Source organism: Phyllostomus discolor, chromosome 13 (genome assembly GCF_004126475.2).
Source record: "Phyllostomus discolor isolate MPI-MPIP mPhyDis1 chromosome 13, mPhyDis1.pri.v3, whole genome shotgun sequence".
Lineage (NCBI taxonomy): Eukaryota > Metazoa > Chordata > Mammalia > Chiroptera > Phyllostomidae > Phyllostomus > Phyllostomus discolor.
In genome coordinates this window covers 27,270,404-27,298,202 of record NC_040915.2, presented here as the reverse complement: position 1 = coordinate 27,298,202, position 27,799 = coordinate 27,270,404, and the positions used below count along the sequence as shown (strand labels likewise).

The 27,799-nt window shown below is 36.9% G+C and overlaps 1 protein-coding gene across 3 annotated transcripts in view; it reads left to right on the top strand.

The window, feature by feature from the left end:
- The window catches only part of RNF145 (ring finger protein 145), a 55,064-nt gene that overhangs the window by 1,788 nt on the left and 25,477 nt on the right, over nt 1-27,799 (top strand). For 2 of the 3 annotated variants that reach the window (XM_028527859.2, XM_036014022.1), the window contains exons 2-4: nt 3,919-4,121; nt 11,230-11,338; nt 22,185-22,276. In XM_028527859.2, coding sequence (XP_028383660.1) covers nt 3,938-4,121; nt 11,230-11,338; nt 22,185-22,276 — 385 coding nt within the window. In that variant the 5' untranslated portion in view covers nt 3,919-3,937. Of the gene's footprint in view, nt 1-3,918; nt 4,122-11,229; nt 11,339-22,184; nt 22,277-23,394; nt 23,731-27,799 lie in introns of those variants that run through there. The other variant, XM_036014023.1, reaches the window with a different exon arrangement.

Genomic DNA, 27,799 nt, shown 5'->3' with positions numbered 1-27,799 from the left:
TCATCCTAAAATATAAACATCCAGAAAATCTCAGTATTAAGATTGGTTTTAGTTGATGGTAGAATTTTTTTTAAATTTAATTGGATGGGACAAAGAAAGGAAATTAATGATGAATGGTAGTTTTTGTTTTTCTTTGATGGAAAAATATGTAGAAACTTTCAGCCTTAAATAACCTATTTTACTGAATGACTTTAAGTTGGCCATATAGCATTCTTAATTTTGCTTTGTCTTTTTACAAGGGAGTTTATCTAGGAGTGTGGATACTCTTCATTTTTAAAAAATCACATTACAGATCCCAAGAAAGATCCCATTATTTTCCAATTCTGTTTATTGAGCATACTTCTTCAACTGCGATGAGCAATGACTCTAAAATTTTATGGTTTTTGTATTGTTCATGATAGTTTGTTTCACGCAAGTGTAGAATGAGGCTTCCTGTGTTTCTTAACCCACAAATATGAAGGGTGAACCGTGCAACATGATACTTGGTCAGAGTTACTGTGTGTGTAAGTAGCGATTACTGCTTCCAAGCCTGAGGAAGTCATTTGATGAAATATTGTGGCCCTGTTTTTGGTTAGCATTTGTTGAACCCTTTTTTTGCCATTATTGGACAGAGACTCTTTGAGGTTTGTTTGTTTAAGAGCTGTTTTACTGCCTAAAGTGTGTTTAAATTCAAGCCATACTTCGCTTACGTTACTTGCTGAGACATTATATTGGAATATTATTTTTCCAGCACTTTTCATAGTTCAAGAAGGAAATTTTAAAATCTTGCATTGGAAATTAAATATATGTTACTGAACTGGGCAGGATGTAGCTTATATATTTGGCCTTAGGAGTGTCAAGCCTTTCAATTTTCTTTGTCTTTTGAGGATTATTTGGTATAGTTTTTATTTTTTAAGAGAATTTGAGCTCACTTTGACCTAGGATATGCTCATTGGAGCTATCCGACAAATCTAGGGAAAAAGATAAATTAGGCTTGAACCAGACGTCAGAGAGGTATAATAATCTCTTTACTCCGGGAGAGAAGGCTCCATTTTTACTGCATGCTTGTAATACAGTGATTTGGCAGGTGTGAGTGATTTCAGGTATCTGCAAACAAAGATAAATATTTCAACATTTTGCTCAGGTGTTGGTTTGGTATGTGGTGCTACAGTGTAGTGCATGGTATTTTTTTGTGCCAGTCACCACCCTGTTGTAGCATTTCTGCTTTATAAAGATTCAACATTGGTTAAGTTTTAGGGAACGTTTTTTCCTTTTTTCCTCCTACATCTTTTGTGGGTAACATTGATTTGGTTTTCCACGGATTAACTTTGTTTTCTCCACACCCCTATACATGGTGAGGTTGCCAGTTACTTTCTAAAATATTCACATACAAAAATAAACATTTAGTAAGCAATAGGTTTGTTGTTACATGGATACATATCATTCTATCCAAGGTCTTTAATTTAGGCGCTTGAGCCTTGAGTTTACTATGTAGAGTTAGGGATCTGCTTTTTTGGATATTCTTCTGTATTGATGGATATCCTTGGATTTAGGGATCCAAGATTTTCTTTTCTTGTTGTATTTGTGAGACAGAGTAGAGGTATTTGAGAAGGAAATGTACCATTGTCCTCATGGCATTCTTTTGTAATAGAGATGATTCTCTGTGAGAATTAGGGAGATCACCCCCCCCCCCCCCCCCCCGCAGATCTTGATTTCTAATGCAGGATTGGTTATTTGTTTAAAGTCTTTTTCTTTACCCCTTTAAGAGGTACAGTCAATAATCAAAGTAGGTACATTTAAAAACAACAAAACAATAAAAAATAGAAGGCTGCAAATTAGATGAAGTAAATATGGACCACAAGTATCAACCCAGTAATGTTCCATTTTTTGTTGTTGCCTATAAATGGATTAGTAATTTATATTGGATGTTATAGTACAAAACAACAGTTAAACTCCCAAGAGTACATTGAGTTGTCAGTTTAACCACCAGAATAAGCTTTTATTTCCTTAAGTCATTTAGATGGCACAGGCACATAAGTGAGTCCCCCCAACTCCCTAAATAACACATGGGCATTATAAAACATTTGGCAAGCAGGAAAAGGTAGAAAGAAGGGAATAAAAATTGCCCCAGCCTCAGTGTTGAAAGGATGTTAATGTGAATATTTTGGTGTATTTCTTTCCAGGCTTTTGTTAACCCCCTCTTAAAATATGAGCTTTGAGAAATTTAGGTTCCTGAATGATGTAATTTACAATAAATGTTGATTAGAGATTTTATTTTTCAGTGTTTCCCTCCCTTAGGACACAGCTATTTGATTTTGATTCTCTCACAATATTTTTTTCTTATGTAGGAAAATTACTAAAGCGATCTTGTTCATTTAAATTAATGAGAACTACAGTATTTATAAAAATGTTAATTTTGCATTATTGAAAGTATGTATGTAACATGGTGGGCAATAGGAATGATAATGTGATTAGTCAACAATCAGTGAAATTAATCTGTTTTTCAGTGCTTTAAAAACTTACAATAATGGTGTGCCAAGTTGAGCTGCCCCCTTTTTAAAAAACTGAACTAGGAAGCGATGAAGCGATGAAAATTAGAGGGTAAAATGGGAATACTGACAAATATTTAACCATAGCATAGAAATCTGTCACTATAATTTTCTTTAGAGATAAATGTTTTCATTGGTCCTGTAATGCCTGAAATTACTGCCAAAGCTAGAAATGTGGTTAGCTTTCTCAGCAAAATTCTTAAAAGGATATTGTCAGAGCCAACAATCCAGAATTATCTTTATCCTTAAAATTGTTCTTTACCCACTTTTGTTTGCCTTATTCTCTTGTAATTCCTTGGCTTAATTTGCAGCTCAGTCGTATAAAGCAGTATTCCGCTGGCTTGTTCTTTTAAATAGATTTGTCCAGGAGGTCTTCATTTCCTTCTTTTTCCTTCCGTTTCTTTATTCTGCTACTCATCAACAGCTCAGTAAAGACGGGGGCTGCAGACTCACAGTGGTTGACTTCTTTCATGTGCCAGCATGTCTGTATATCGAAGAAGAATTATTTTCCTACCTTGACGGCAAATTGTGGGAATTTCAGACTAAGAGTTTGACTTTAATGATGAATCAAAGAAACAATATTGTAAATAATGGTTTCTTTGCATTTACATACCATCATTTCTCTGGATTTTATCTATATTGTAAAATCAACACTTCAATCTTGATTGTAAGTGATAAGGAAAAAGACAATGAGGTGCTGGAAACTAAATCAGCATTTACATTTTTATTGACTAGCTTAGGTTTTTTTTTTTTTTCTTTTTAAGATTTTAGAGAGAGAGGAAGGGAGGGAGAAAGAGGGAGAGGAACCACCAGTGTGTTCTTACATTTTGTGTTTCCCTCTGTTGGGGACCTGGCCCGCAACCCAGCCATGTGCTCTGACTGGGAATCAAACTAGTGACCCTTTGGTTCGCGGGCCGGCACTCTGTCCACTGAGCCATACCAGCCAGGGCAGGTTTTTTAAATATAATAAATATTTAATGTTTGCTCTGTTTTTAAAGAGCTACATGAATCTCAAATAATTTTATAGGAGTGAATTTTTCTGTTCAAGTATCTCTTTTCTTTATCTTTGGATAAAAGCTGCAGTATTCTTTTAGGATATTTGGTTGCTAATTGCCTAGATTTGGAGTTAGGGACTTTTTTAAAATAAGTTTTGAGGCTTGAACATTTAATGAGCATTTTAAGATTTCAGGCAAGCCTGAAAGAGTCCATGTGAAAACACAATACAAACCTTATTTTATAATTATCCAGAAGTAGTAGATGTGGCTAGGAAGTTCTATACATTGTAACATAGTTGTTACATAGCATGTGAAAATCCATTAGATTCATATTAAGGTACCTAAAAACTATCTGAGGTGACGTGTATTTATATCTTGTGTCTCCTGAATTCTAGGTCTGTTCCAAGAAGAAACATGGCTGCGAAGGAGAAACTGGAGGCTGTGTTGAATGTGGCCCTGAGAGTGCCAAGCATCATGCTGTTGGATGTCCTGTACAGATGGGATGTCAGCTCCTTCTTCCAGCAGATCCAAAGAAGCAGCCTCAGTAACAACCCTCTTTTTCAGTATAAGTATTTGGCTCTTAATATGCATTATGTAGGTGAGTATTTACGTCACATTTTCTCATCTTTTGTGGGCCATGATGAATGTTTATGAATCTTGTTTATAGTCTTACCATTTCACATGGATTATTAGGGGTAGAGGAAAGCAGACAGTGTTACATTTATTTTACTGGATGAAACTAGAAGGCAGAAGGAAACATTTTAGATTTTAATATGATAAAATGTGAATAATGAGAAATACCTTTCCAGACATTTAGCTTGCTCTAAAACATCATTATTTGGGGTTTTGGTAGTAATTCAGAATGTAAGCTTATTAAAATTCAATATTCTTCATTGTTCCAAAGTAATATCAGTTGAAAATAAAGCATTCATTTCAGTTAAATGAAATGTGGTAAATGACATTACAATATTTTCTTTAAAAATACTCCTTGAAATGTGATTGATACGATTTGCAGTTAGTGGTAAGGCTCAGTTAGTGGCCTGTGAACCAAAAGGTTGAAGGTTCGATTCCGCTCAGGGCACATGCCTGGGTTGTGGGCCAGGTCTCTAGTTGGGGGTGTGTGAGAGGTAGCTGATTAATGTTTCGCTCCCTATCTCCCTCCCTTCCCCTCTCTCTCTAAAAAAAAAAAATACAGGTAAGAAATAAAATTAATCTACAATAAAAGTCATGATCCTTAATTTTTTGGTTAGTTTTTAGTTCACATGTAATGTGTAATGATAGCAACACTATTTTATTTAACACTGCTACTATATAACGTAAGATATGGTTTGAATGATATACTACAGTGGTTTTATTAATATTTTTATTAGAATTGATCATCATGAAATCTATCTTTTATAAAATTGTGAGGTGTTGTCCTTTCTCTCTGAGATTTATTTTTGTCTGTAGAAGGACTTCTTGCGTTCCAAAGCGTAGCCTTGAGAACCCCTTAAGAGATCGCCATGTAAGCCCTTGTGGGAAGAGGTGAGGTCTAGTGAAAAAGGCAGTATGTACTGGAAGCAGAACATCCGGGTGCAGTAAACTCCTTTCTCTCAGGTGGCACTACCTTGGGAAAGTCTGTGAAATGAGAAGGTTCTTTTATGCTGCGAAACACTATAATTTTCAGCCCTTTATTAAAGGCTTTGTATGTTAGCCAATTTATGGAAAATAATTCCAGTCTGTTGTAGAAGAACAATTGAACACTTGGCTTAGGCGTTTAGCTTAAATCAGCAAAGTAATTTACACTGTGGTTTAAAAAATGTGCTTGTCATATATACTATTTCTGAATATATCAAAATACCTATTATAAGGACAGCTGCCTAATAACCAGAAACATTAATTAGAAGTTGAATCTGTTCTAGTACAGTTGCCGTTCATGCTTACCGATGTAACTTTGTGAACTTAATTCAGCATCCTTAAATACACTTAGTATTAATACATGCTCTATGGTAGAGTAAGCTTAGTGATTACCTGAGGAGATCATTTCAGCTTGAATAGTTTTTTGGTTGGAAAAATTCCCCTGTCCAAAGTAGTGTTTATATAATGTTCTTGGCTACAGAATTTCATCCTTAAACACGCTTTAAAAATTCTTATTTTTAAAATTGGTAATGTATTTATGTTCAGAAATCAAGCAGAAAAGGTATACAGTGAAAAATATCTTCTCCTATATCTGTTCCTCATGTACTAAGTTCTCACTCTGAGCCCCAAAAAGCAGCAATTTTTATTTCCTTGTGTATAATACTAGAGATATTATTATGTATATGTAAGTAAACATAAAGATTTGCTGATATATGTGTATATATGTAAGTTTAAATTTATGTATTTCCCCTTTTTTGTACAGATAGCATAATATACACTGTTTTGAACCTTTTGTTTATAAACTTTTAACTTACTGATAGATCATAGAGCCATATCTACTGCTTTTAGGTATTCATGAGATAAAGCTTTGTGTTCTATTCTGCCAAAGCATAAGATTCTGATAGAGTGTTGAGGCCTCACTCTCTCTAACCCTGTATATAGTGGCGTGGTATTCTGTATGGCTGTATCATAGTTTATTGAATTGATCACTCTGTTAGTGGACATATTAGATAGCTCCTGTCTTCTATTTTACTAAGTATTGTACTAAATAATTTGCCCTAATTTCATCAGGTGCAAATAGAGCCTTGCACCTGATAAATTTCTAAAAGTGAAATTGCTGGATTAAAGAATATATACATCTGTAACATTGATATTACATAGCTATTTCGGTAGGTGAAAAATGGATTTTTAAAAAATGTTTTAATTTATATTTCTCTTATTATGAGTGAAATTTAATTTATTCACATTTAAGAAGAAGGTGTATTTCCTCTTGAGTGAGTGGTTGGTTAATGTCCTTTGCCTACAGTTCTATGGGATTGTTAGCCTTTTCTTACCAGTTTGTGGGAGTTTTTGGTATACATTAGGGAAATTTACCCTTTGAGATTACTCTTCCAGTTTCAGTTCTCTTGCTTACACTTAATTTTTTCTGACATGCAGAATTTGTTTTTAATGTGGTTGAACTTACTGTTTCTTTCATAACTTTAGGATTTTGAGTCAGTTAGAAAAGCCTTTCCTATTTTTGAGTTTATAAAGAATTCTGTCACTTTCTATCGTAGAATTTTTACGGTTTTATTATTTTACATTGAAATTTTCATTTGGCATTTATGTGCATATATAGTGTGTTAGAAGTATATATATATATTTTAGGTAAATGATAGTCTTTGTGTATTTATTAAATAGTTTAAACTTTTCTTGACTGGTTATTATATACTAAGTTATACATATAACATATACTATATACTACATACTAACATACTCTATTATCACATATATTTTGTTGCACTTCTGAACTTTTTCTTGTCCTTTCAGTTTGTCCGCCTTATCACTGAGGATTAAGATTATATTTTACTGTCAATATTTAATAGTTCCTTCATTGTTCTTTATTTTTCCCTCTGAGTTTTTCTATTGTTAGTTTTCTATATGAACTTTAGAAATATCTAGTCTTTGTAGTTTAAATGATTTGTTTGTAGTACTGTTATTTTTGCATAAGTATTAATAACCTCTCAAATCTTGGGCAGTATATGTTATTGTTATCACAGAGTTGTTTTTCCACTGGAATGTGAGAATGGGGGTGTAGGTTAGCCGTAGGGTTTTTTTGTTTTCTGACCTAACCTAAATGTATCTCCTAAAGGATTTGAGAACTATTAGTTCAGTCTAGGTTCCTATTGTCATATACAAGGCTTTATGTTGAGGCTTTAGCCACCAGTTCTATCAGCACAGCACTATCTTCCAGTACCTTCCCAATATTCTTTCTGTTCACACCGAATTCTACCTTAAAATGCAGTATTCTTTTTTTTTTTTAGATTTTATTTATTTATTTTTAGAGAGGGAAGGGACGGAGAAAGAGAGAGAGAGAGAGAAACATCAATGTGTGGTTGCTGGGGGTCATGCCTGCAACCCAGGCATGTGCCCTGACTGGGAATCGAACCTGCGACACTTTGATTCTCAGCCTGCGCTCAATCCACTGAGCTACGCCAGCCAGGGCTAAAATGCAGTATTCTTTATTGTAGAATTTACTGTCTCCTGAAAATATCCTTTGTATTTTTATGGTTTTCATTCCTGGCATTTTCTTTTCTTAGAACGTTTTTCCATTCCTTAGCCTGGTATAAAGATCCGTTCACATTCCGGGGTCCAGATCAAGCTTAACCAACCATAGCCCCTCTAATGTTTGCTCATTGCAGCACCAGTACTGTTATCGTATTTTTGTCCACGTTCATGTTTTCACTAGACTGTTATTACTTTATTCTTCTTTGGATCTTCCAGGTCTAGGAATACGTATCGATCATACTTTACATGTAATAATGTTGGTTGAGTGACTGGACAATTGAAAGAATGAATTAAATGAATATGTTCAATCTAGAGGATTTGACACCTGATTTTATGAGATAATGCAGGAGAAGAGAACAATAATATTTGGGAAGGAAATTGATAGTTCATTAAAAGACAGGAGAATTCACATGCAGTAGACTGGTTAGGGAAATTCTTCAGTTATAAACACTAAAAAGCCTTGCTTAAGTAATAAACATCCTTTTAAATAACTCTAAAGTCCTTTGAAATAGGGATTAAAAAATCCATTTGGGAAATTACTTTAAGAAATGAAAAGGAAATACTTACCTCTGGCTTCTGCTGGATTGTTCTTGAAGTTATGATGTACCGTGTGTGAAATCTGAATTCTACCATCTCTAGTCCCTAGCTAGCACACTGCACTACTTCCTTAGGGTTAAGCATGGTTGAGTCAGCCTGAGGGGGTGTTAGGTGCTAAGAAGGGATATCTGTGCCCTAATAAAGACTCATTAATAAGTGGAAAATAGATATAGGAGAGTAGACTTAAGACCAGATTTTGCCAAGACTTGCAACATCATACTGAGAAGTTTAGAACTTTTACAAGTTGTAGGACAAGAGTTGTCTACATGAGAGTGATGGTTTTGAGAATATTACCCTGGTAATGCAATATAGGAGGTATGAAGATGAAAGGAGACTAAAAGAAGAGTAGCAGTTAGTGTACTGTTCTATCACAGAGTGGATTAGGGCGGCATAGGGACTGGAAAGAAAGGTAACATGTGACAGACCGAAGAAGACTCAGCAGGACTTGTAATGAGAAAAGATGACTCAGTTTGAGTCAGCATGCATGGGATTTAGGAGAGTGAAAGAGAATGAGCTGGCTCGTTAAACAAGGAGGAAAGGAGCTCAGTTTGTACTTGCTGTATATGAGAACATTTTACTGGAATATAACTCAGGTGTCATGTGCCATGAGATGTCTACTTAGAATAAGAAATGATTTTGTAGTCAGATAACAAATGATTAAGATGTTTTGATATGTAGTAGGTTCTCAGTAACTGTCGGGTTGGCCAAGAAGTTCATAATGGTTTTATTCATAAATTAACAGACACACTTTTCATTTTCACCAATAACTTTATCGATTTGGATATTTTATTCCAGCTATCTCCCCCATGGTAGAATGTTGATTGTCCTCAGTTAATGTCTCTGTTTGGTTGCCATCAACTCCCTTTGGTCTACCCAATTGTGGAGCATTGTCCATTTAGAAATCTCCAACACAAAACTTTGCGAGCCGCTTTTCTCAGGTTTGATGAGTCGTAGTACCTTCTCCATATGCTGCACAAATCTTTTTTTGTGTTTCAGTTGCGTTTTTACCTTCCTTGAATAATAAAGCATAATATGCCAAAAATGTTCTGTATTTTCTTCCATCTTCAATATTATAATGGCTATACAAAAATTCACCAATTTTTATAAGTAAAAAAAAAACCACGCTGATGTGACAGCTGTTACAGTATGACCTAACAAAATGTTACGGAAAAAACAAAGGAACTTTTTGGCCAACCCAGTATTTGTTTACATTCATCTGGAATGGTACCTTTGAAGCAACAAAATGGATTCTTGGAGCTGCATGTTTTACACACAGAACATCAGTTGTTTAGAGACTGAATTTTCAATGTTCATTCGAGAAGGTGAAAAGAAAGTGGAGGGGAGAGTTTAGAGGGTAAAGGGAAATTTATGTCACAGAGCCAGAGAATCACAGTTTGAGAGTAGTCACCTTAGATGCTGGGACAAAAATATGCTGGCTGTCGTCTTTAGAGGGGAAAGGGGTTGGTAGATATTGGGGACCGCCATGCCTGGTTTCAGAAGCTGCAACCCCTCATGGCTAAGGCCGAGTAAAAGACCTTGGGACCCTAAGCCACTAAGGAGACAAAGCTTATCTCCGTGGCAAGGGTGCTACCTCTTCCCCCTTTTACTTCACCCTGTTTGGCTCCTAGCAGATAACCGGTTAGCCAATGATGGATAAGGTTCCTGAAGGGAGGGGCGACCTAAGACAGGCATGGTTGTGAAAGGGCCCTCAGGAAAGGATTTGGGGGATTATAGAAAAAGGGGGTGATGGACCCTTACCCCTCAGCTTTGACATAGCCTGAGTCCTCATTCTGTCTGCAAGAAGTCTCCTAATCTGTTGGCTGCCTTACTTCCCCTGCCTGACTTAAACCCGAAACAGTGCTGGAGGAGGGCGTGGCCCTGTGCTGGCAAGGACAGGTTCCCTGGGGTGATTAGGCCTAAGAAAGAACATATAAAATCCTGTGAAACGTGCTTTGCTGAGAATGTCCTCAATTTAAATGATAAGGGCCCAAGCATGAAATGAGTTTGTTTCCTAAAGTTTTATGGCCCTTTAGCTAACTGACTGTGACTCAGAATAAGCCCTCATAGTTCTTTGAATGTTATCTATTGCTTGATCATTACTACATGACAATGATGAATGAGGACCTTCCTTTAGGTAATGCTCCCAGGAAAGCATTAAAAGCCTGTCCAGGCAGGGGTCTCTCACTCAGAGAGTGGCCGTGCAGTCCCTTTTCTCCACAGGACTTCTGCAGTCCATGTGAATTTGTTTGTCGCAGCCATAACCCACAGGCCCCTCTGGTCAGAGTCCGCATCAGGTGGAGGATTTGTAGATTGTAGAATGAAAAGAGGGAATAATAGGTGGTTAGAAAATAGAGATACTGGTACAGTATAGTTTATAACATTTGTCAGTGGAATGAGAAAAGTAGGCTGTAGAAAAAGGAGAAGTTAGTGAGAAGTTAGGTTTCTTTCAGAATTTGGGGGAGAGCCCTGTACTTTGTTTGAAAAGAGAGATAAGGACTGGTATCAGGAATTACTGAAGATGTAGAAGACAGAGGTCTTTAGGACTTGGAAAAATGAGAGGTTGAATTGAATGGCAGGGCCAGCCTTAGAGGCTTCTTCCCTGGGACTAGAGAGCAAGAGCGTTTTGTAGAGCAAGTGAGCAGACATCAGGGAGGGTGGATGAGGAGAGGAGGCTGCTCTCTCTACCTTGGTGTGATGTATTCGATTATAAGGTATTAACAGAAACATAGACAAAAGAAGTAAAAAGTGCTTTAAATCTTCAACAAAAAAAATCTGAAGTGATTGTACTGTGCTGAACTTACTTTGGTAGTGAAGTATAAAAATCCCTTATGTTGTTGAAACCTAATTGGAGAGTAATCTACTTCAAGCTCTTTTTTTGGTGTAATCAATTGGAAGACTGAATTAGAACCATATTTTATTTATATCTCTTTTAATTTTTACTGCAGGTTATATTATAAGTGTTGTGCTACTAACCTTGCCCAGGCAGTACCTGGTTCAGCTTTACCTATATTTTTTGACTGCCCTGCTCCTCTATGCTGGCCATCAAATCTCCAGGTAAGAAGACTGTGTCCCCATTTTTGAAATGTATGACTGAGTTTCAAATTCATCTGTACCAATAAGCTACTTTACGTGAACACTGTTAAGAAGTTCAACCACATATGTAGCTGATGATTGATATCAGTTATTTGATGAGGTTAATTGTATAGCTGAGAACTTCTGCCTATTTATTGGTGGTGTCTGTTTGCTTAGATCTGGTAGTCCTAAATTTTAAGACTGCTCTCCCAAAGAATATGAGCATCTTACTTCGGGCCAGAATGTTAAAATACAAGTGAATCAAATCCACACAGTAAATGTAATGGGGTAGAATAAATTTTGATGGTATAATTTCTTCTGTTTTGATTGAAGTGTATAATCGTAGTAAAATACACTCCCAAGTCAAAGAAGAATGATGGTTATTTTGCATATATAACAAGATACAACTGTCTGTAGGTCTGAAACACAGATTTTGGTGTAGGCTTGAAATCTAATCTTAGAAATAGCATTTTTAATATGTTTTATTGATTATGCTGTTACAGTTGTCCCATTTTCTCTCCTTTATTCCCCTCTGCCCTGCACACCCCCTCCCACCCGCATTCCCCCCCTTTAGTTTATGTCAGTGGGTCATACGTATAAGTTCTTTGGCTTTTACATTTCCTATACTATCCTTAACCTCCCCCTGTCTGTCTGCTACCTACCATTTATGCTACTTATTCTCTGTACCTTTTCCCCCCTCTCTTCCTCTCCCCCGCTGATAACCCTCCATGTGATCTCCATTTCTGTGATTCTGTTTCTGTTCTAGTTATTTGCTTAGTTTATTTTTGTTTTTGTTTTAGGTTCGGTTGTTAATAACTGAGTTTGTTATCATTTTATCGTTCATATAGAAATAGCATTTTTATATGACTAGAATTAAGTGGTTGACTTTTTTAATGCCCTTTTTATCCCCCAATCATAAAATGTAGAGAATACAGTTCACTGTAGGTAATTTTTAGGAAATACAGAAAATTTAAAGGTAGTAATAATCACCTGAAATTATATCACCCAGAGATCCACCTATTAAAATTCTGGTGTATTTCCTTCCAGGTTTTTAATACCTTTCAGTTTTCACCATTTTAGTCGATACGAAAAAGTGAAAATAATTAATAATCATTGACTCTGGGCCCTTCCTGTTGAAGCAGGAAAGTTCTTGCTTCATCCTCCTTAGTGTTTCATCTGGTTATTTCTCAAAGGCCCCAAGTGTTTCCCAGGAAGTTGGTCTTCTCACATTCCTCTCCTCTTTCCTGTCTTGTTGACTTCCTCTGCTCAGAATGGACCTGGGGAGTGGTGACTTACTCTTGTCTTGCCCAGGGTATGTCCTCACACGTCCGAGTTGCAAAATCTGGAGCTGCCAAAGTAGGGTTGCATTTCTTGTAATCCTCACGATGTGTTTTCAAATCGTGCTGTTTTACTCTCAAGTGTGACCAATGACTTGACTAATCTGGCATCACACAAGTGTGTCCCTGTATGCTTAGGTTCCTTCATGAGAACAACTTGGGCCTTCTCTTGTAGCGTTCTCCATAGCTCCAAGGGCCAGCACTGACACGGACCCTTCGGATCTCAGCTCAAGCTCAAAGGAGAGATGCCTCCCTGTCTTTTTATTCATTTTTTTAAAACAGAGATTGTGTCTGTAGAGTATAATGGAATAAGTCACTCTCCAGGGTGGAAATGAGTGCCTGGGGAATCTCAGGGTGCCACATTTTTTGAATGAATGGATGGGTGACAGGATAGGTTCCTATTTCATGGTCCTTATTTACTAACCCATAACTGTAGTATCACTTACCAGACAGATAACTCTCAGTTTTCCTCAGTTGTAAAATGGTGATGATGTCTTGAGGCTATTGTAAAATTTTAATAAGTAAAGCACGTAGAGCTCTTAGCCCAATTTCTAATGTATAATAAGTGCTCAGCAAATTTTAACTGACATTCTTATGTCTTGTTTTTATTACACAGTAATGTTTTCTGAGCATTTTCCTATGTCTTTAGTCTTTTAAAAATGATTTTTTAGCCCTGGCTGGCGTAGTTCAGTGGATTGAGCGCGGGCTGCAAACCAAAGTGTCGCAGGTTCAATTCCCAGTCAGGGCACATGCCTAGGTTGCAGGCCACAGCCCCCAGCAACCACACATTGATGTTTCTCTCTCTCTCTCTCTCTAAAAATAAATAAATAAAATCTAAAAAAAACTGTAGAGATTTGTATATGTTGTGACCAGTGAATCCCCCTTTTCTCTTTAAAAAAAAATGATTTTTTAAATGGCGGAATATTCCGTAGTTAATAGGATTTTGAAAATCAGAGAAATCTCAAAAGTTGAAGGTAGATAGCTAAATATTAAAATTATTGCTTTGCTAGTTACTATAATTCTGGGTGAAAAAACAATGAACCTGCCTTTTCCCTTGTGGTTTTTCAGTTTCCGTGTGGTTTGTGGTATAGTGATGGCTGATATCATGTAGCTTTATTTTTATCTGCAGTGTTACCATCCAGGCTTTTTTTAGGGAGGTCAAAATTCTGTCATGTAACGATAAAGGGTCAGTGGTAAAGAAAAGCCTTATTCTGATCATTCTTGTATTAATTTCAGCTTTTTAGTTTTAGTTTACATAGTAACATTTTTCTGATGTTTAAAGTTTGTTTTCATTAGAAAATTCAGACTTATTTTAAACAAGATTTTTTTTTAAGTTACAGTCTTTTTTTTAAAGATTTTATTTATTTATTTTTAGAGAGGGAAGGGAGGGAGATAGAGAGAAACATCAATGTGTGGTTGCTGAGGGTCATGGCCTGCAACCCAGGCATGTACCCTGACTGGGAATCGAACCTGCGACATTTTGGTTCGCAGCCCGCGCTCAATCCACTGAGCTACGCCAGCCAGGGCAACAATAAAGATTTTAATAAAATTTTACAGTGCAGAATATTTTCTTTTCTTTGGTTCATTTTGATCCTTAATATCTTATGAGATACACATATAAAATAACTGAAGTGGCCAAATAGCTAGAAGGGGGACAATCCCAGACTAACTTGAGCTTGAGTTTTCTGATTCTTAGTTCTATTCTGTTAGGGAGGCAGGATGATTAGTGGACAGGAAATTAGTTTTAGAATCAGACTGGGTGTGAAATAGTTTGCTTAATAAATAATGTTACCTTGACAGTTGCTTCTTTGATACTAAACTTAAGACTGCCCATCTTATTGGAGTTAGTTTTGATTCTAACACATTTCAAGGTATGGCATATTTTAGTATTTTTCCTCCCAGCATAATTTACACTACGTGGTGCTGTCTCATAAAAGGTTAGCAAAGATGGTGTCTTGAATTATTCATAGCATATCACATTTAATAAATATTGAGGCTTGACTGTGTCACATATATAAAACATTAAGGCTGCAGTTTTTAGTTTTGAAAACAATGGTTGAGGTTTAATATGGCAATTTTATAACTAAGTATCTTTTAAAAAAATAACCAGCTTTATTGAGATATAATTCACATACCTATGTATACAGTTCCATGGATTTTAGTACATTCACAGAGTTGCAAACCATCACCACAGTTGATTTTATAACTTTTTTTTTAATCCTCACTTGAGGATATGTTCATTGATTTTAGGGAGAGAGGAAGGGGAAGAGGGGAAGAGAGAGAGAGGGAGGGAGGGAGGGAGGGAGAGAAACAATGTGAGGGAGAAACATTGATCAGTTGCCTCTCATATATGCCCTGACTAGGGATCAAACCCACAATCTAGGTATGTGCCCTGACCAGAGATCAAACCTGCAGCCTTCTGGTGTATAGGATACCACTCCAACTAACTGAGCCATCTGGCCAGGGTGATTTTAGAAAGTTTTCATCATTCCATAAAGAAACCCTGCACCTGATAGTCACTTCCCATAACCTCCAGCCCTAGTCAACTGTGAGGTCTGTTTTCTATCCCTATGGATTGGCCTATTCTGGACATTTCATATACATCAAATTGTATAGTATGTGGGCTCTTTGTGCCTGGCTTTTTTCACTTATCATGTTTTCAAGGTTCATCCATGGTATAGCATGTATCATTTTATTTTTCTGTCCAAATCATTCTGTTTTACACACACACACACCATATTTTGTGTGTGTATCTAAGTTTTCATTGATGGATATTTGACTATTATGAACAATGGTGTAAATATTCGTGGTTCTTGTGTGGACATGTTTATTCTTTGGCATATATCTTGGAATGGAATTTCTAGACCATACAATATTTATATATAACCTTTTGAGGAACTGAAGACTCTTTCTAGAGTGACTATGCTAGTTTATGTTTCTATCAGCAGCATATGAGGGTTCCAATTTTTCCATACCCTTGCTAACACTTGTTCATATCTGTCTTCTTTTTAGTGTAGCCATCAGAGCAAGTATAAAGTGGTATTTCATTGTGGTTTTGATTTGCATTTTCTTGATGGCTAATGAGTTGAGCATCTTTTTGTGTGAATCTTCTTTGGAGAAATACTTATTCAGATCCTTTTGTCTATTTAATTGGGTTGTCTTTTTAAAAATTGAGTTGTAATTTTTTACATATTTTAGAACAAGTCTCTTATTTGCTCTATGATTTATAAACATTTTCCACCATTAGTCTAGTTGTATCAAGGCAGAGTGTCCTACAGTCTTGAGAAGAAGAGTCACAGTACGTGGATATTCTAAATAATTAATTTGATACTTCAAAAACTGACTTTAGAAAAAGATATCTGCAAATATTAATTTCTTATATTGAAAATTTTATAAACTTTTGAAAACTTGGATCTGTTTTCCCTAAATACATGTACTCATATAATGAAGCTGATTATCCTTAAGTGAATTTAAAAAAGAAAAACAAAACCTGTTTAGAACACGTTTATAAAATTGATATAACTTGCAGTTCAGAAGAATTAAACTTTAGATAATACATGGGCTCAGGTGCTGTAGTGTAAACATTTAATATTAATATTCTAATTGAACTCATTAGAATTACACTTTTAATTTTGAGTGATATATGGAGTGTGTTTTCCGGTACCAATCCTACTTTAAAATTGAGACTGTCCAGAACTAAGGGGAAAAAAGAAAACTTCAACTGACCTGACCATTCTTAAACTCTAGTATTCTTAAATTTCTTGCTTTATTGTTAGATTTTGGAACCAACTTTCAATTTTATATGTGTATGGCTTGAATTAAGAGCTTAGGGATTTCAAAAGATGAAAGTACACTTTTTTCCCATTGAGTATATAAGTATGGTTTCAAATGTAAAACTTCTGTCAGAGTTATGTGTAAAATACAGGTAGCTAACTCTACATTTTATGAAAGCTTACAAGATTCTAACCTGTAGATGAGGATTTCTTTGTTTGGGGACACTTAGCATTTTGGGCTGGGTCATTCTTTGCTGTGGGGCAGTCCTGTGCATCATGGGGTGTCGGCAGCACCCTGCCTCTCCTCCCTCAGTTGCGGAGCACCCCTTCCCCAGCAGCTGTGAAACTAAAAGTGTCCCTGCTTCTGTTGTCGCCTGGGAAACAACATTTTCCTCTGTTGAGAACCATCGCTATTAGGTTACAGAATTGTTAACGTGATTTTTTTCACTCTATACCTAACTTTAATGTTGGCAGGAATAAAATTGACCCATTTCAGTGTTGATGTTTTCTTCTTTTGAATAGGCACTAAATATTGGGCTGGCCAAAAAGTTGGTCTGATTTTTTTCTGTAAGATGGCTCTAGTAGCTCTTAGTTGTCTTTAAGTTCACTCAAAACAATTTTGTTAGATTGTATTATGACAGCTGTTACATCAGCATGCATTTTTTAAAAACTTACCAAAATTGAAATTTTGTGTAGTTATTTTAATATTGAAGGTAAAAGAAAATTGACATTTTCAGCATATTATGTTTGTTATTTAAGAAAGGTAAAAATGCAACTGAAATGCAAAAAATTTCTGTAGTATATGGAGAAGGTGCTGTGACTGATAGAACATGTCAAAAGTGGTTTCCAAAGTCTCCTGCTGGAGATTTCTTGGTGGACGATGCTTCATGGTCGGGTAGACCAGTTGAAGTCGTGATAAGACCAGTAATTGAGACATTGAGAACAATCAATGTTATACCATGCAGGAGGTAGCCAACATACCCAAAATATCCAAATCAATAAAGTTATTGGTGAAAATGAAAAGTGTATCTTTTACTTTACAGAAAAAGCACATGAACTTTTTGGCCAATCCAATATGTAGTAGGGGTTAGGAAGACACTGAATAGAGAAGCAGGGTGGCGGGGTGGTTAGAGACAACTTAACTAATTAAAAACCGTAGGTAAATGAACTGTTCTGTTGCTAGCACAGTGTTTAGGGTGTAGTAGGTCCTCAAATTCAGGCATTTGAACACCTCGGTCTCTGGGATCTCTTAAATTGAGTAATGCCTTTTGTTTGCACATATTGTAAAAGATAACTTGGAGGGCTCACCGCCTTATTCTGTGTGCTGGTAGGTTAGGTTTCTTTGGATTTATCATTGTGTGGAAGTTCTAAGTAGCCAGAGTGTACAAATTGTTCCTTGGTTATTTAGTAACTCAGGTTGCTTAAGAGACTAAGCTGAATTAGTAAGCTCCCAGGTATTGCTCTTTATTTTTTACAGCTTACGCTGCTCTCTAGGGCAAGGATTTTCCAATTTCAAGCTGTTCTTAGATCCTTTTCATACATCTTGCAGTCCTTATGCTCCCAACCAGTTTCGGTCAAAGGAGAATAGGCTATTATCGAGACTAGGGAAGTAGATTTTTGTTTATTATTTAGTCAAGTATTTGGTTTATTAATTAGTGCTCAGGGTTGACTGTCAGCATTGCACAGATTGCTGACAAAGTGGAAAAGAGGTTTAAGCAGGGAAAGATTTTGTTCAGTTACAAGTAGAAGGCAGGAAATCTTGCTTCTGACCAACTTAATGTATTTTACCGTTTAAGTCTTCTAAGTAAAAAAATTGCTATCTTGCTTTTGAATATCTTATTTAATTCAGTCTTAAAGTAGTTATAAAATTCTGTTAAAAATTAGAATTTCATGGCTCTAGCTTCAGGCTAATTTTTGACCTAAATGACTCATGGAATTTTGGATGAGTCCTCCTTCAGATCCTTCTTATTCAGGCTTGCTGTCTTGTTCTTTTTTGTTGTGAATAGCCCACTCTGTTGAGACTCAGTAGCAAGAGTTTTTGTTGCCAGCAAGAGATGCTGTGAAGTTGCACATGCCTTAGATGCAGAGATCTTTGGTAATGTCCATCTTTATTTCAGTGCTTTTGTGTAGTCTGAGATGGCAGCTCTCAGGTTCTTTCAGAAGGGACAGCTCTGTGGTGGCTGCTTAGTAAGACTAGTAGTTTAGCCCTCACCAAAGCCACTGCCCTGGCTCTGGGATGCTGGGCTCAGCTACCCGAGAAGAGAGCACAGGTTTCCTGGGCCTGGCTGAGTTGATTGAAGTGGGGCTTACCGGTGAGTCAGTCACACGGGAGACGAGGAGGGACTGCCTTGAGGTACTAGAGTTGAGTAAAGGGGAGAGGGTCTCAGGTGCCTAGGGAAGATGTTAATTTCTTTGGTAGAGTGATTGGTCAGTCCAGTGTCTCAGGTTTTTGAACAAATTTAAGGGCAGTAGTGGGAGAGGTTATAGCACCAAGGGAGAGGAACTTCCGGGCCCTAGAGGAGGGCAGAATGAGAGAGCTGGTGGGGAGAAACTGCTTCACTTGGGGTGTTGTCATTATGGCCTGTAGACTGATTATTCTTCTGGAGTGCGACCTTCCTTAGTGTCCTATAATCTCAACAAGTCATTAAAGTCATGAATATATGGAGAGTGTGAAAGAACTAAAAACATAAAAAGGATTAGAAAGTTTTAAGAGGCTTTAAAAAACCAAAGGAATATAGGGAAGGATAAAAGAAAAAGAAATAGTTAAATTAAAACCTTTTATAATAATGTTATAACGAGAGGTGAAAGAAGTAAAATAAGTGATTGTAAAATAAAACTCACAAAGAACTAGCTAAATGAAAAATGTAGAAGTGAAAATAATAAGATACAATTTTTAAATACAGCTGTGAATTTATAAAATCTTCAAAAACTTTAAAACACCTTAACTACATTCTATCTTTTTAAAAAAAATCATTCATGCATTCATTCATCCATTAATTTATTTATAGACAGGGGAAGAGAGGGAAAGAAACATCAGTGTGTGGTTGCCTCTCACGCACCCCTTACTGGGGACCTGTCCCACAACCCAGGCATGTGCCCTGACTGGGCGGACCGGTGACCCTCAGGTTCATAGGCAGGCACTCAGTCTACTGAGCCACACCAGTCAGGGTTATTCTATATTTTATTATAGCACTTACCACAATTATAATTAAATAATTGTTAGGGTGAGTATCATTTATTGTATGTTTCCCTTCCTGGTTTATAAGCTTCATCATGCTTATAGGAACTTTATCTTGTCTATTACAGTATTCCCAGAACCTTGCAGTTTGTTAACAATATACTATGTCCAGTAAATCCTTTTTGAATTAAAAAAAAAACAGGTAGAGAATATTAATTTTCTTTAGAACTTTTGTTTTGTAAAATTAGGAGATGACAAAAGCAAATGAGGGAAAGGAAACATGATAGGGAACTCAGCTCTGCAATCTCCTTCCACTCGAACCTCATTATGAAAGAGCTCCAGGGACTGGGGCCCTTTGGGGGCATCTGTGGCTTTTCTCCTTGGGGATAGTGCTCTTGTAGGCCCTTTTCTCCCCACCCTCCTTTTTAAAACTTACGGTGAAAGTCGCATGACATAAACTTAACCTCTGAGCCCTGGCTGAGTGGTTCAGTTGGTTAGAGCATCATCCCAACATGCCAAGGTTGAGGGTTCGATCCCCAGTTAGCGCACATATAGTAATCAACCACTGAATGCACAAATAAGTGGAACAACAAATTGATGTTTTTCTTTTCTTTCTCTTGCTCTCTTTAAAAAAAAACTTCTTAAAATGAACAATTTAGTGGCATACAGTACATTCATAATGTTTTGCAGCTATCACCATTACCTAATTCCAAAATATTTTTATCATCCCTAAAATGAAACCTTGTACCTTTAAGTGGTCATGTCCATTTCCCCTATCCTCAGCCTCTGGCAAGCACTAATCTGCTTTCTGCCTTTTTGGATTTTCCCTGGTCTCTTTTTAAACTGGATCTGTTGGAGAGGGATATGCTATGCCCAAAAAGAAATGATTTGGCTTTATAGGCCTGTGTAGTATTGGGACTCAGAGTTAGTTTCTTTTAAATGTAAATGTATTTTTTTAAATAGCATCTTCAAAGACTTCATAAATGTAAGTGCTGTTTATATGTACATTTTATTTTAAATTCACAGTCCTCTTAATTCTTTAGCATACTATTCTAAAACTATAAAATATAATCATTACATTGATGGTTCCCTATAGTAATCCAGTGATCAGATATTTATATGTGCTATACACATGTAGCGTTTGTGTCTCCATTAAAACAGGGTTTCCACCATGACTTCCTGGGCTGGATAATTCTTTGCGATGGGGACTTTGCTGTCCTGTGCACTATAGAATGTTTTGTCAGCATCTTGGCTGAAGTGCCCGTAGCACCTCCAGCCCCCTTCCAAGCTGTGACAATTAGAAATGTCTCCAGACATTGCAGAATGTTCCTTCAGGGGCAAAATCACCCTTGGCTGACAACCACTGCATTAAAAAAATTTCTTTTGAGAATTTGGCTTTCTCTTTCAGTTCAAAGAGACTGTTAATACAGTATTTGTTAGCAGTAGTTATCATAGAGTGATAGAGAAAAATTGCTAAATCACTCATGAAGTTTAGCTATGATTTTTGTAATTGTTCTCCAGACTGATTCTATTCTTAAAATCTGAGTTTTTAAATTTGATTTTTTTTTGGCAGTACGCTCCTTGCTGATTATGTAAGGGTCGTTTCTTGTTTGACTATGGTATGCTAAAGGAATTCAACTTGATTGCCTAATAGGAAGTAATTTCATGGAAAAAGTAAATACAGCCATATGAGTTTGTTCAGAAATACTTGCGACATTCAAACTGTTTTGAAGTACAGTGAATAAAGCATTCATCAACTGAAGGAAAGAGGGAAAATTTTTTAAAACAAATTTTCCCACTTTAATGTCAAAAGGACTTAAACAGTTGTCTTCTAGTGTTACCACTTAACTTACTGATAATAAATTAAATTCTCCCTTTCCTTGCTTTCCTCGTATGCCATAAAAGTTTTTTCTCAGAATATAAAGGCTTCTTGCTACTACTTAAATCTTCTTGTTTCTCAGTAATCACAGGTTAAATGAATTAAATTCAAAGAGGAATATTTGACTTGATTTAAGATTGGTTTCAGAATAAATTTATAGCCTACTTAAATTCCCTGTAGAGTTGGAAGTGACATTTTTAAAGGGTTTTCCCTGTATGAGCCAGTTTTCTAACTAGTTTAAGATTTTACCTGTAATTAATTAGTATGACTGGGGACAAAACTTTGGGGAAAATTAGGGTGGATGGAGTAATAGAGCCAAAAGAGGAAATATTTAATGTAATATTACTGGATATTATTAAGTAGTAGGGTAGAGAGATGGCACCTCAACAGGCTCTTTACTGGGTATAAAGTATTTAGTAAGGTCATAGGAAGAAAGAAAATTTCACACAGTGGAGGTTTGGCTGTCTTCCCTGCATAGTAAAATTTAGTTTCTATGAGTTCTGTTTCCAAGCTTGGAAGGAGATGAAGGCCATCTCTATACCTATAGTTTTTCTTAGTATAGATGTGGAGACAGATGCAAGAATTCTGTGCTTTAGCTGCTTCTCTCCCCCTTCAGTGCTTGGAATGTATCTAATACATTTTCATTATTTTACTTATTCAGGGACTACGTTAGAAGTGAACTGGAGTCCGCCTATGAAGGACCAATGTATTTAGAACCTCTCTCCATGAATCGATTTACCACAGCCTTAATAGGTAAGTACTGTAAGTGTAGATAGGCACCAACCAATCTTACTATATTACAAAATTGGTGCATAATTACTGCAAAAAAAAATTGGGAAGCTCAGTGACTCTCAAAATCGCAGCCATGGTTAAATGTTCCATTTTCTTAGTCTTTTTTCCTCATGCATCGGTGTTTATATGTTTATAATCATACATTGCCTGAGGTTGCTTGTGCTTTTTAATGGCATTTTAAGTATTTAGGAAGATTAACTTTTTAATAAAGTTAATTATGACTGTAAGATTAAAATAAAAATATGCAGTGTCTTAACGTTATTTTATAACTGTCAAAAGCTTCACCTTGTGCTCAAAAATAAATTGCCAGAAACATTAAGAACTTGAGACATGATTGAAGTATTCAGGTAGCAGAATGTAAAAATAGAAGTGTTGGCTAGGACCCCAAAACAACATAGATACAGTGTAAAGTGAGGTACCAGACCCTCCTATGCCAGAGGTACAGAAAAGGAAGTGAGAGAAAACTTGTTTTGTGACTCTTAACCTCACCCACGCAGAAGGTGTTAAAAGGTCCAGTGTTGGAGATTGAGGGATGATTTCATTAGATAGACTGTTTTCTCTGAAATACCTCCCCAGCCCATCACATCTAGAGAATTCAGTGGGTGGACCATTTAGAGAGTCACGTCTTCTGTGGTTGGGGGGAGGGTGGTGGATACCCTCTACTGGTGTCTGAGCAGGCCTGCAAAATCTAAAGCTGGACCTTCCGAAACTAGCCACACGTGGCTATTGAGTACTTGAGATGTGGCTAGTCCACATTTAGATACACTATAATTGCAAAACACACCTCCATTTTCTAAGACTTTGTACAAAAAGAATGCAGAATGTCCTGTTAATTTTTTATATAAATTTGAATGTCTACATATTTGTGGTATGTTATGTTAAATAAGGTATATTGTTAGTTAATTTCGCTTTCTTAACTTTTAACAATGAGGCTACTAGAAATTAAAAATTACATATACCCCTCATGTTATAATTCTAATCTGATATAAAGACCTACAGTGGCGTGGCTGGCTACTGAGTTTTCTCATGGTGGAGTGAGAATGACTCTCGGGTTTTTGTGCATCTTCTAATCTGTTTAGGCAAAGGATGTTTCTAGTGGACTGGATGAAGTTCCCAAGATTCTACGGAATTTTCTTAGGTCCTTCCATGAGGCCCCTTTAGAAGGATGCTAAGACCCCCACAAGGATTGAGCTTCCAGATTCCCAGGGGCCAGAGGGTATATAATAAGCATGAAGGGGTATTGCAGATAAGATCCTCAGTGATGGGAACAATTTCAGAAGAATCCATTAAAGATTGCCCAAGATCAGTTTTCAATTCCTCCAGTTCCAGGGAGCACCAGCAGCATATTGTTTTCAGAGAGAATTTCTACTTCCCTCCCTCTCCTCCTCCTCTTTTCCATCCTGTTTCCATCCTTGGTAAGCGGGAAGAGAGAAATGGTGCTGGCAAAGAAAAAGGGTGGAGCCTGCCACCTGCTCCACCCCTTTCATGCTGGTTTTCTGTCTACAATCTGAGGGCGCCTGAGCCAGAGTAGGGGAAACACCTCAACTTGAAATCAGTTTCAAAGTTTTGGTTATTATTAGATTGAGACTGTGTAATTTAAGCCAGATTAGAAAAGTTAGGGCATTTACTAATCTTCAGAATGGATTTTAAAAGATAGGAGACAATGATAGTGTTGCTTTATGAGTATATCCTGTGAGTTGGTGTACTCAGTAATGATAACATTCAAGCGTGAGAATATTTGCTAGGTTAGAAAGCTTGTAAAGTATTCAAAGCTTGTAAAGGATACAACATAGTATAAATCTGAAACACTTTCTTAAATTGTTCCTTTCAGTGGCTATAATAATCTGGATACTCACCTAAGATTCAATTAATTAGACATAAAACAAAATCCATAAACTGTTGATAAGTAGCATGTGTCCTTCCAATTTTGATTTTAAAGTAATTTTCTACCTCTTCTATTTCACTAGTGGTCTTAAAATGAAAAACTAATTTGAATATGCCATCATTTCTTAGGGTTGCGGATTTCTTGGAGATATTTCTAATTTCTGAAATCCAGAGAGTACATGGAGATTTTGATTTATTCAGAATTGCCTGTTGGTATAGGCACATCACAATAAACAACTTCCTGTTTTTTTCGGAGCTACAGGAGAGAGTTCCACTAACAGTATGACTCCTTCCTTCTCCCACCTAAACAGGAGTCGTCTTCTCTCAGCCTCGTAGCATGAGTCATACCCAGACTGAGCCCAGTATGCTGGCATAAGCTTATGGGAATGTTCAGAGCTTAGAGGAGGTTTACATCATGCTGAACAAGGAAATTTAAATGTCATATCTCTGAGCACAGTAAAAGTAAGCTTTGCCAGAAAGAAAATTCCTAATCTTTCTTAGTATTAAGTCAGGAAATACTCAATTTTATGATGAAAATCAGCTCTTTCCTGTACCACCCGTCTCCGCTGTCAGGTGTCATTCCTGCTGTTTTTGCTTTGTCCCTTTCTGGAAATGCTGTTCATTGGATAAGGTTTCTCTTGCATTGAGCCCCTAACTTTCTTACAGTTCTGTTTTCCTTTTCTTTCTCTTCACCCCCACCCCCGCCCCACCTTTTTGTTTTAGTTTCTGAAATTTCCCATCTCGTCTTCCAACACTTTTATCATATTCTCTTGTTACATATATTTAATATCTAGGACCTTGTTTTTATTACATACTTTTTTCTAGTATGGCAGTCTTTTTTATTTCTTTAATATAGCTCTTTTAAGCTTCCTTTTGTTCTTTGCAGTCTCCATTTCCTCTGAGATCTTTTTCTCTGTTTTGGTCTTTTCCTTTCATGGGACAGTAATGTTTCTGAAACCTGGATTGGAATCACCTGATTATTTTTCCCTAAGAATTATGAATATACTGATTTCCAGGCTCTACCTGAGGCTGATAAGCCATACATTTTACTTAAATACCTGGGAGGCCTTGACCGATCATTTGTATTAAAGTGAGTTATTAAGTTGGTGATTAGAATCTGGGGCTCCTCAACTGGCATGAACACAGTTGGTGTTCCGGTGGGGCTGGCTGCTTTAAGTGTGTTTGTAGGTCATTCCACTTAGACTTGGTCATTTCCTGTACAGGGGAGCCTTTCTGGCCTCTCTGTGGGAAGCCTGTGTCCGTGCCTAGAACTGGGTGGCAACAGATGTGGTAGCAGTGTTTGGGGATCTGGAGAGATCTCATCTTTGGGGTGCAGACTTTTATTTTAATCCCCTCTCTTCCTTTGGGCACCTCACTTGGCCCTGGGCTGTTCATGGTGTCTAGAAGTCTGTTCCAGCCTCTCCAGTCTTCCTTCCAGGGTGGGGGACGGATAGGCCTGGCCAAAACCAGCAGTTGCCTCATACGTCTTTGTTTCTTCTATAAAATGTTGGCATATCTCACTTGGTGGCCTGTCCTGGGTTTTCTGTTGTCATGGGTTTTCCTCTTTTTTATGTCTTCATGAATGTTTTTCATGTTATATGAATATCAGTTCTTTAAAGGCTAAAATTAAAATTAACTTTGTGGGAGAAAAATAACATATGTGTTATAACAAATAGGTTGTTAATTAATGCTTGGATTTGTGTAAAAAATGGCTGCCATTTTTGTATTATTTAACTAATAATACATATGGATAGAACACATACAAAAAAATCCCCATATACTGTTTTGCTTTTCATTGGCAAGAAGGAAGAGAATTTGACTAGGTGATATTTTTAGGGGGGGAGGATGTCTAAGACTTCTAGATACCTTTAAACCACTTTTTAAAAAAATGTATTTATTTTTATTTTTATAGAGAGGGGAAGGAAAGGAGAGAGGGAGAGAAATATCAGTGTGTGGTTGTGTCTTGCACATCCCCTTCTTGGGACCTGGCCCACAACCTGGGCATGTGCTCTGACTGGGAATCGAACCAGCAACCCTTTGGTTTGCAGGCCCACGCTCAGTCCACTGAGCTATACCAGCCAGGGCAAAAAACCACTTTTTAAATTAAAAAAAAAAAAAGATTTTATTTACTTTCAAAGAGAGGGAAAGGGAGGGAGAAAGAGAGGGAGAGAAACATCAATGTGTGGTTGCCTCTCACATGCCCCCATCTGGGGACCTGGCCTGCAACCCAGGCATGTGTCCTGACTGGGAATCAAACCAGCAACCCCTTGGTTTGAAAGCCCACCCTCAATCCACTGAGCCACACCAGCCAGGGCCGCTTTTTTCTTTTTTGATGTTTTATTGCTTGTGCTGTTACAGATGTCCCATGTTTTACCCCTTTGCCTTCCTCCACCCAACTTGCTCTCATTTCCATAGTCAATCCTTACATCGTTGTCCATGTCCATGGGTCCTTCGTGTATGTTCTTTAATCCATTTACCTCCTCTCCATTAGTCTCCCAGTCCCCCCTGCCCTCTTACAGCTGTCAGTCTATTCCATGATTCCATGCTTCTGATTCTATTTTGCTTATTAGTTTGTTATGTTCGTTGGATTCCTCTTATAAGTGAGATCTTATGATGATTGTCTTTCACTGACTGGCTTATTTCATTTAGCAAAATAGTCTCCAGTTCCATCCATGCTGTTAATTAACAGTTGGCATACAATATTATGTTAGTTTCAGGTGTACAACATAGTGATTAGACATTTATATACCTTATGAAGTGATCGCCCTGATAAGTCTACTACCTGTTTGACACCATACTAAGTGATTCTTATATTAACATACTCAGAAATTTCCAAGACATTCTGAAAGGAGCAGTGAGAGAAGACTTGTCCAGTCAGTGAAATGGAACAGTTTGGTGCTGTCATCAGAGTAGATCATTGACAAAAAAATTGCAAGTTTCAACACAGACACAAATACACAAGATTTTGAAGTATACTAAAGTAGCAGTCCAAATTAATGTGAAAAGAAGTAGATGATTCTCATAGCTAGTTTTGAAGCAACTGACTAAATATCTGGGAAAACAAATTTAGATGTTTACTTCTTATTTTCTAAAATAAATTTGAAATGTATTAGTGTTTAAATTAAAGGCTAATAAAAGAAAATATAGGTAATTAGTTGTATACTTGTACAGGGTGGGGCAAAAATAGGTTTACATTGTGAGTGCATGAAACACACTTTATTCTTGTATTCCATATGACCAACTGGATACCTACTTTTGCTTCACCCTGAATACTCTTGAGTAAGAGGAGCTTAACCGTAGCACCAGAAGTGGGAATCATTAAGGAAAAGATTGGTAGGTTTGAATATTGACAATAAAAACTTATACTAATAGCCCTGGCTGGTGTAGCTCAATGGATTGAGCATGGGCTGTGGACCAGAGTGTCTCTGGTTTGATTCCCAGTCAGGGCACATGCCTGGGTTCCTGTGGGCCAGGTTCCTAGTGGGGGCCACATGAGAAGCAACCACTAGGTTTCTCTCCCTCTCTTTCTCCCTTCCTTACCTTGTCTCTAAAAATAAAATCTTAAAAAGAAAAAACTTAATACTAGTAAGAACAAAAAGT